Source organism: Chrysochloris asiatica, unplaced genomic scaffold, assembly GCF_000296735.1.
Source record: "Chrysochloris asiatica unplaced genomic scaffold, ChrAsi1.0 scaffold00312, whole genome shotgun sequence".
NCBI lineage: Eukaryota > Metazoa > Chordata > Mammalia > Afrosoricida > Chrysochloridae > Chrysochloris > Chrysochloris asiatica.
Genome location: NW_006408830.1, coordinates 831,063 through 841,088, shown reverse-complemented (window position 1 = coordinate 841,088; position 10,026 = coordinate 831,063). Strand labels below are relative to the sequence as shown.

At 47.5% G+C, this 10,026-nt stretch overlaps 1 protein-coding gene across 1 annotated transcript; it reads right to left on the bottom strand.

Annotated features, from left to right (window-relative positions):
• Positions 1 to 2,694: 2,694 nt before the first annotated feature.
• On the bottom strand, positions 2,695 to 9,787 carry RDH8 (retinol dehydrogenase 8 (all-trans)). Its single transcript, XM_006875155.1, has 6 exons — positions 9,676 to 9,787; positions 5,893 to 6,054; positions 4,853 to 5,032; positions 3,800 to 3,893; positions 3,015 to 3,198; positions 2,695 to 2,910 (listed from the first exon to the last, which is right to left on the bottom strand). Exons 1-6 carry the CDS (start codon positions 9,776 to 9,778, stop codon positions 2,695 to 2,697), a joined length of 939 nt encoding a protein of 312 aa, XP_006875217.1. The 5' UTR covers positions 9,779 to 9,787.
• Between the last annotated feature and the right edge of the window lie 239 nt (positions 9,788 to 10,026).

The window sequence follows — 10,026 nt, the reverse complement described above, 5'->3', positions numbered from 1 at the left end:
AAGCATGGGTGTTCTTATGCTTGTGCCCTCTCTTCATATCAGCTGGACGCTTCACTCTCCACTCTAGTCCTCTGTGGCTGTCACTGACTCTGGGCCCCAGAGTCCCCAGGTCTTGCCACACTGCTGCTGGTCTTTCATTCTTGTACTCTGATTTCTTCCTGGTGTCTCCTACTGGCAGAACCCAACATAACCTGAATCCAACTGTAATCCATGGGGTAAGTCAAACCCATAGACTGACAGCACACGTGTGCTTCATATTTTCCTTTTAGAAAATTAGAAGTTTCAATGTAGATGTAATTCATGCTGTATGGTGGTTGTGTGCCACCAAGTCAGGTCCGACTCATAGCAACCCTGTATAGAGTTTCTGAGGCTGTAAATCTTTATGGGAGCAGAAAGCCTCATCTTTCTCCCTTGGAGAGACTGGTAGATTCGAACTGTGGTTGGTAGCCCAGCTCATAAGCCACTATGTCGCTGTGTGACCAAATGCATCGGACCAAAAAGTAACTTTGAACTGCAAGGTTGGCTGTTCAAATTCATCAGCCACTCCTCAGAAACCCTATACAGAATTAACTCTATGGCCCTTAACAACAACAACAACAACATAAATTTCACCAATTTAAAGTTTTAATATATTTAAAAAGTTGTGCAACCATCCCCACTATCTAACTTTATGTATCATTTTATAGATGTTCCAACATTGCTCAAAAATCCAATTGGAATCCCCACTGAGTAGTTTTCATCTTGTCTAGACAGGTCTGGTGAAGAGATTGGGAAAAGATTCTTATGATTCAATTGTGAGTAATTGTTATCATGACTAATTGCTACTATCACAACAGTAAGGGTAGACATTCTGTAATAAAAAGGGGGAAGTAGTTCATCTTACAGTTCAGAAACAGAGGACCCCAGGATCATCAAGGGAAAAGAGCATGAGCAGAATGTGGGACCCTATCCAGAGAAGCAGCGACAGCAGAGATAGAGGCAGAGATGAGGGCATGGAGAGATAGAGCAGCCGAGGACTCTAGACTCAAGGAAAGAGAAAGGCTGTGTGCTGCCGGCCAGGAGGCAGGCTTGCAGAGGATGCCCTTTGATTGTTTAAATGATTATATATTCCCAAGTGTTTCTGTATACATCAAAAAAACAACAACAACAAAAAAAAAAACACACAAAACAAAAACCCCAGAGTGAATAGAAGCAAATATTGTTGAATGATGATTCACGAAACAGATTGTAATCATTGCAATGAAACGATGAGTGTAAAACCGATGTTCTCCCATGTAAACTATCACTGAATTCACAATAAAAGCTTTTTTTAAAAAGGGGGGGGAAATCCAATTGGAAATTAAAAATCCAGATGGATAGTGGGAGCTGGGGGCAAGGAATTGATTTGATAAAAAGATAAAAAGATACAGAACATATCATTACACCCATATGTCTACATAGACTCAAAGTCATCTCTTTCCAAGGTCACAGACTCAGTTTCCCATTTCCTAGAAGAGGCCACGAATCCACTTACGTGCTGTGAAGTCAAGTCTGACTCTTGATGACCTCATATGTGTGTGTTAGAGTAGAATTGTGCTTCATGGGATTTTCAACGGCTGTGTTTTTGGGTTTTTTTTTTTGCTTTTTTTTTGGAGATGGATTTCCAGTTCTTTCTTCTGAGGTGTCTTTGAACCTCCAACTTTTAGGTTAGCTATATTAACAGTTTGCACCACCCTGGAGCCCCTTAAAGACAGGCCTAGGATAGATCCCATATGACTTGGACTTGGCAGTTGGACCGCTCTAGACTCAATTTCTTGCCCTCCTCCTGGGCTCCCCACAACCTCATTCTTCACCCTGGAAGCCTTAGTTTCTTCATTTGTGGACTGAGGGGTGGGTGGGCTTGATACCTCCATCTCATAAGGATGAAATGACACAAATTCTTCTCCTGGAGTTTGCAGTAAACATGGCAGCTGACCATCAACTACAGCACAATCCTCATGTGAAATAGAATAGTGAAGGGGATTTTCTTGTCATGCCTACACTGTTATTTCCAGAGTCACCCTATGAGCATAGGTAGAACTCGCTTTGGAAACCAACGTCCATTTGCTTCCAAAATCTTTGGGGGAGGACCAAGAAACATGGGGATACCATCTTGTGGGCCCAGATGGAACTCCATTGTTTATACATTTTAAATATGACCGCTTGAGCTTTATTATGTAAAGGAACAAGTGCTTATGGCTACATAGGAAAAGTTGGTATATTGCTGATGTGTGCAAGCACATTTCCTGAGGGCAATGTATACCCAAGAGGTTGGAGACCCCTTGGCTGGCCCAGCTCTGGGTGTGTGTTGAGGGAGCGAGTTGTGTGGATCACCCCTGTATTCCCAGGCCCGGCATATTCCCAGACTGCTGAGGTTGAATGCAGTAGTCTGACAATGCCTCTTCCTCCTTCAGGAAGCCTCCCTTGCCTTCCCAGACACAGCTTGGACTCTCTGCATCAAGGTTCTCCGTACTAGGGTCCCAAGGTCTCCGGGCTGGCGAGAGTCTGTGTCCTGAGGAGGGATTTGATTGAGGCCTGACTCCGCCCTGAAGTCTCAGCATTACCCAGATACAGAAGGAGTCTGGCAGGGCTCGCTAATGAGAGTGAACGAACAGTCCTAAGCCTCTGAGACGGGTGTGGCTGTTCAGGGGCCCGGAGGGTAGGGCTTACAGCTGCTCACCAGGGCCACACCCGGGTCCGCGGGCAACCGCAGGCCAGGCATCGAAGGCCAAGGTCGAGAAGGCGTGGCCAGCGGAAGAGGAGGCAGTGAGCGATCCGCACGTACAGGCGGCCCGAGGGGTCAGCGGCTTTGAGCGTCGTCAGCAGGGTGTAGCGGGCGTTGGTCTGGCGGCGCAGGGGTGGTCGGGCGGAGCTGATGACCTTGACGATGGCCTGTGGAGCGGAGCCCCGAACCGTGGGACTCAGGGAGAGGGGTTCTGTGGGGAGGGGCCCCACACATCTGAGCCATGTCTTGAGGTTCTGAGCCCCCAACTCACCTGAGCTACATCCTGCGGGCTCTGTCCCACGGATCGAAAGAGCTCTCTAGAGGCTGGGAGGTAGAAGTCCCGGAAATAGCTCAGGGTGTCAGCGTCAGTGCCTGGGAACTCGGCCTTAGAAACCTGCTGCAAGAGCTTCTCCTCAAAGTCGGTGGTCACCGGACCTGGCTCCACCAGGGAGATGCTGCGGGCGGGGTACGGAGACTGCTGTTCCAACCCATCCTGCTCGCTGCTCCACTGTGCCCATCACAGCCCCCCTTTCCGCCCCACCCCATTTCTCCCATTGTTAGTCCATCTCTTCTTTCTGCTCCATCCTCTTCACTGCCTTCATTGTCCCACCCCCTCTACTGCCTCTATCCCCCACATTGTCCCACTCCCTCTGCTGCCTCTATCCCCACAATGTCCCACCCTCTGCTGCCTCTGTCCCCCACATTGTCCCTCCCCTCTGCTGCCTCTATTTCTTCACATTACCCCACCCCTGCAGTTGGTTCTATTTCCCCAACACTGCCTCCACCTCCTCCACTGACTGCTTTCTCCTTATCTGCCTCCATCTCTCCCTTATCTGCCTCCATGTCTCCCATCCTCTTTTACTGTCTTCATTGACCTCATTATGGACTCGGTTTGCCCACCACTGCCTCTATTTCCACCGCCATTGCTTCCATTTACCTTCACTCAATCTACCCCACCATTGGCCTTATCTCTTCTCTTCCCTTTGCCGGTTCTAATCCCCTCTCAGTGGTCCCATTCCCCCATTGCTTATATCACTTCCCAAGTCCCTGCCTCACAAGATGTTGAACTTCAGCAGCTGGATAGCCAAACTCTCGAAGAATCCCTCCAGGGCAAACTTGGAAGCTGCGTAGACATCATTGAACACGACACCTGAAAGAATTGGTGAGAGGAAGGCACTTTGCGGTTCTGGGTGATCAGTTTTGTGGGCCCAGAATGATGGGATCTTTAAGAGACAGTGCAAACAGGATTTGGGGATGTTTGGGACCAATAGATGAGGTATATAGCATCATGGGATGGTAATACATGGGGTCAGGTTGAGGTTGTTTGGGGGTACCAGATGCCAACTTTTTTCAATAGTGCTCCACCTGTCCTTGACCTAGGAAACTTCCCCATTTCCTTCCCTCTTCTAACCCCCTGGAATCACTTGGACATGGGTCTTTCAGGGCTCCTGAGCACAGACCGCACTGAGCAGGATCCTTGTCAGTCCTGCCCGGTTGAGCAGTGAATGTGGCCCTGAAATCAGAAAATGCAGCAGGAAACGGACCAAAAGGTACAGCTGAGTAGATGCAGTTTCTACACACAGGGTGACAAGTGGGGAGGGTCCCTTAGTGGGCTGCTGAGGAGGGAACAGATCCCAAGGACTTTTCAGGGGAAGGGCTGAGAATCTAAATGGGTTCATGATGAAAGGCCCAGAAGCATGGAAGGCAAATAGATGGTCTCCATAGTAAGCCCATTGCAGACATCACAAATCCATTACTGCTTTCTTTTCTGTCCCCAGAGTCTTTATTAATCTAACAATCTCTGGGGTCTGGTGGGTGGCATTTGGCCAGGAGGAGTCTCAGGAGAAGGAGTTCTGATGATTCCTTTGGATTTTTGAGAATGGCTGGGAGAGATTTTCAGCATTCATACCCTCACTGCCCATTCCTGCTCCATGACAGACATAGGTAATCCATCCCAGAACTTCTTCCTGATGGGTTTCAGAATCCTTCTCAACACAATTCTCCAAGTTTATTCGGACTATGAATGAACTAAAGCCATCCTTGCAGCCTGTGGAGGGCGAAGCACAGGAGTAGCGGGAGGGATTCCCAGGGCTGAGTCCAAGGACTTACCCTGAAGTCCCATGACACTGCTGATCACCACGATGTGGCCCTGTCGCCTCTTCTTCATGCCAGGAAGCACAGCTTTGACCAGACGAACAGCCCCAAAAAAGTTGGTATCAAAGACGTTCTGCATGGTGGCTATGCTGAGCCCCTCCAGGGGCCCCACCAGGCCCACTCCAGCATTATTCACTATAGCAGGGAGGGAGCCGATGGTCACCTCAAAGTTCCCCCAATACTTTCAGTGTCTCCCCCAAGAACATTTCCTGAGTCACCTCAGCCCCACTCCAAGTCCAGGGCCATTCCTGGGGGCGCAAATATGGAGCTTTGATCTTAAACATAGCTTAGCATTTGTTATAGGGTACCTTGAGCCCTAGAGTTCTGGTGCAGTGTCATAGGATAAGCACTGGATTGCCAACCGCAAGATCAGCTTTCAAACCCACCAGCCACTTCTCAGTAACCCTATACAAGGTTGCTATGAGTCAGAACCACTTGATGGCACTTAACAACAACAACAACCTTCAGCTTTGCAGAAGAAGAGGGGTCACTGGGAACAACATCCCTTTTGATGCATGAGTAACTCAGCTCTGACCCAAAATTGAACCAATACAGCCACATCCTCAGAGGACAGTTTAGGGACCATGAGTTGGTTCTTCATCATACTCTCTTCCCCAAATGACTGACTCATCAAAGTAATTTTCCCAACCATATATGGCTCTCTCAATAAAAAAGAAATTCTATTCAATAAAATCCAAACCATCCCTAAGTCTCCATTTACTTCTAATGTCTCTAGCAGGCAAATTGATGTCCTGGACTGTTGGCCAACTGGTCTACCCCTGTCCATGACCAGACAGCAAAACCTGGTGCTAATGTAGTGGAGGGATTTTGCTGTGACAAGGTTAGGATTAGTGTTAGAGTTATGGTTACGGTTAGTAGTAGGGGTAGGATTAGGATTAGTGTTATGGGTAGGTATACCATTAGGGGTAGGGGTAGGGGTAGGTGTGCTTCAACCAGGGAAGGGACAAATGACCCTGGGGGCTCATCAGTCTCACCGAGCACATCCACTTCTCGTCCCTGGATGCAGCTGAGACACTGGGCCACTGATTCATCACTACACACATCCAGCTGGGCCACGGTGAGGGTCTTCCCCAGAGTCTCCCCGGCAGCTTCCTCCAGCATTCCCTTCCTTCCCAGATCCCTCATGGTGGCCACCACTGGAGGCAGAAAACAGAGTTGAGGCAGGCACTGGGCTTCTGTCCCCTGTGTGTAAACTTGTGCATTTCTGTGACCTTGTACATGCAGTCATGAAGGGATGGAGGCCCACAAGTTTACACACCTACATTTAATCACATATCTACAGAGGCACACTTGTGTATACATGCTTCTTGTGGTTGTCAAGTGCCATTGAGTTGATTCCGACCCATAGCGACCCTGTATAGGGTTTCCAAGGAGCAGCTGGTGAGCTTGAACCGCCGACCTTGCAGTTCAAATGGATTTGCAGTCTGGCGCATTAACCCACAGCGCTACACCAGGGCATTGTATACAATGTTTACACTTCCATTCATTCAACGAACATTTATTGAGCATCTACTACACACCATGTTATATTCTAGGTGCTGAGACTTTTACATGAAGTAAAATAAATACTTTTCACCCTCGAGGAATTCATAGCCTAGGAAGTAAGATAATAAAATAAAAAAATATAGAACATATTGTCATGAGAAAGAATATGTGTATATACCTAAGAGTCAACCTACATACACACATAAGTATGAATAGCCACATTTATCTTACCCACATAGTACATTCCCATTTACTGAACATCTACTATGTGGCCAGCTCTGTGATAAGCATTTTTCTCAGCAATACAGCATTTAATCTTCACAAAAACCCTATGTGACAAGTCACTGATTTGTTTTCCAAAGACGACCACACACTATCTTCCCCCTCACATGTTCTTCTAGAATGTTGCCACTCTGCCATGAAGACATGAAATCGAATTGCCCTTTTCTCCTGGAATCTTGTGACTAGCTGGGAACCAATGGAATTTTGTGGAGCTGATGCTGAGATTAAGTCAGAAAAGGTGTTGCAGTTTCCACCTTGCTCAGTGGAACACTCACTCTTGAAACCTTCAGCCATCACGTCAAAACTTGACTGTTCTGAGGTCGCCATGCTGTAAGGAAGCCCAAGCTAGTCCAGACAGAGAGACCATATGGGGAAGCCTTAAGATTACAAGAAGAGAGAGAGAGAGAGAGAGAGAGACATCTGTCTAGTGTGTCCATCGGTCTAGCTGCTGCTATTGACTGTGAGCCAGAACCACACAACTGAGCCCTTTCGAAATTCATAGACATGATGAGAGATAAACAAATGATTGCATATTAAAATAAACATATTGTAGTAAAAAATATATATGATCCTTGTAGTTACTAGATATCACTGAGTTGGTTCCGATTTATAGTGACCCTGTATGGGGTTCTAGGACTTTAAATCTTTGCAGGAGCATAAAGTCTCATTTTTCTCCCTTGGGGAGGGTGGGCTTGAACTGCTTATCCTGTCTTTCACAGTCCCGTGCTTATCATATGGAGTCAGAGCACTCTCATTTAAGATCACTAATAGTTTGCTGTGCCCTGCTTAACAACCGAACCAACGTTGTTGTTAAGTGCTGTGAGTCTGTTCTGACTCATGGAGATCCTGTATAGGTTTCCTGAGGAGTAGCTGGTAGGTTTGAACCACTGGCCTTACGGTTAGCAGTCCAATGTTCATCCTACAGCACCACAACAGTGCAGCAAAAGAAAAGGTCTAAGATTCCAGCCAACACAACGCTATGGCACAGTCCCAGTCTGTGACACATTGGACCGCCGTGACTTGGAATTGACTCAACTGCCACTAACAACAACAACAAAAATATAAGTAAATATTTGACATTTTAACCATTTTTAAGTGTGCAATTCAGTGACAATAATAACACCATCTTGTACAATTGTTACTACTATCCATTTCCAAATGTTTTTCATCACCCTGAACAAAAATTCAGTGCCCTTTCAGCAGTAACATAAATAGCATTTCTGCTTCCCTCCAGCATTTGTTTCCATGTATTTGCCTATTCTGGATATTTCATATACGTGGGATCGAAAAGCACTTGTCCTTTTGTGTTTGACTTAGGTCATTTAGCATGTTTTTTAAGGTTCAACCATGCTGTAGCACACACCAGAACTTGATTTCACTTTATGGTTGATTAATATCCCATTGTATGGAGAGACCACATTTTGTATGTCCATTCATTTGAGTGGTTTCCACCTTTTGACTAGTGTGAGTAATGTTGCAGTAAGTCCTGGTATGGCATAGTAGGATAAACACTGCAAGGACAACAACAACAATGTTGTAGATTGTAGTTGTTTTAAGCCATAACTTTTTTATCCAGCAAGAATACCAAGACAAGTAGGTAACGTTATTATCCCCCTTATACAGATGAACAAACTGAAGCTTGTCTTTTCACCCCTAGCAAGTGTTAGAACTGAGATTCGAAACTGCGTGTGTCAGAGTGCTGAGCCCGTGCTTTCAAGTACAGTAACAGTATGTGCAGTATGTCCACACACACATACATGTTTGCTTACTTCTGTGGGTGAACCCACAATTCCACATGCACACAAGTGGCACTTGAATCTTGTTTGTGGGCCTGTCTGACTCACAGGTGCTTTATAAACGAATGGGGCATATGCATCCACCTTCAGTATAGCATGGTGGTGAAGCGCTTCCGCCCAGGCAGGGGCTGGGCTGCCGGGATTTAAATCCCAGTTCTGCCAATTTTCCAGCTGGGTGATCTTGAGCAAGTATCTTTCTTTGGCAGTTTCTGCCTCTGTTTCCTCATTTCTAAAGTGGGGCAAAAGATAACGCACACTCAAATTGTTGGGGTGAAGTGGCTTATTGGATGCAAAGCACTTACAGGGGAGCCTGGCACATTGGAAGGACTCAATAAATGTGACCCTTTAGCAGTCTTCCAGCCCTGGCTGCTCACCCCCAGGGACAAACCCAAGCACAGTACTGGGTAATCAAGTTCACTCTCCCTCCTATTCTCCCTCCTTCCCAGTTGTGTGTGTGTCTCAGCTCTGCCAAGTGGGCTAACCGGCCTCACCCCCAGCAGCCTCCTCTTAAGAGACAACCTTTTGCCCATTTAGACTCCAGCCTGCTCTGGGTCAGGAGTTCTCATGGTTTGGGGTGCAGGTCCAGGTAGTTTGCTCCAGAGCTGGAGACAAGTCCCTAGACCTAGAGGTTCTTTCCCTAAACCCCCAAGGTCAGGAGCATTTAAGAGGCTTACCTTAGGAGAGTCATCTGGTGGAGGCAGGTGTGTGTGTGTAAGAGAGAGCGTCTCCCAGCCTGGAGAATGCTCAAATGTAACCTTAGGGAAGTTTATCTAGAGGACCAGCCCTTCTAAAAATAGCCCCCACCCACCCCCATCATGCTCCGCCCCCTGCTTTATTTTGATTCTGGTACTTATTACTGCCAGACACATTATCATTTCCTTTTGTTTGTCTGTTTATTATCTGTCCTCCCTCTCACGCCGCCACTGCCCAGGGCAAAGCTTTTGGTCTGTTTTGTTCACAACTCTGTCTCCAGTACCTAGAACACTGCCTGACACACAGTAGGTTCTCAAGAAATAACAGGATGGTTCATGGGGGGAGGTAGAGTGAGGCATCGCTGTGTCTGGAGTCCTTCCCAGTCCCCCCACACAGGCATTTGGAGAGGACGATGGGTTAGTGGAGGCAAAGCTACGGACAAAGGGGTCTCCGGAGCCACGCCTTCCCCTGCCCTTCTAGGCCCCTCCCCGAACCCCTTACCCTGGTACCGCTTCTTGGGGTCGAGGGCCAGTTGCACCGCGAGCTCCAGGCCAATTCCTGAGGAGCAGCCCGAGATCAACACAGTCTGGGGAGCGCCTGCCATGTTGGTCCGCTCCCTGGGCGCGTGACCTACTGGGCAGCGCCTGCCTCCCGCTTTTCTCTTTGGTTTAGCGGGTCCTTCCTACTGCGTTCCAAATGATCGCCTGCTGAGAAAAGGGGCCTCTGAGACCCCGATTCTGGGCTGACCATGGGCAAGCAGCTAGGGGAATCCCTTAACCTTTCTGCATCCATTTCCTTCATCTGTCAAACTTCTTCCCACCTGCAGCAATATCTGGGAGCGTTTTATTATAA

Bases quoted from the DNA above. Each gene is read 5' to 3' on its own strand.
- RDH8 (XM_006875155.1), bottom strand. From the start codon at position 9,778: ATGGCAGGCGCTCCCCAGACTGTGTTGATCTCGGGCTGCTCCTCAGGA. The intron at 6,055-9,675 runs GTAAGGGGTTCG...TTCTGCCTCCAG, and splicing joins CCCCAAGAAGCGGTACCAGG to TGGTGGCCACCATGAGGGAT. The intron at 5,033-5,892 runs GTGAGACTGATG...TCCCTGCTATAG, and splicing joins ACGAGAAGTGGATGTGCTCG to TGAATAATGCTGGAGTGGGC.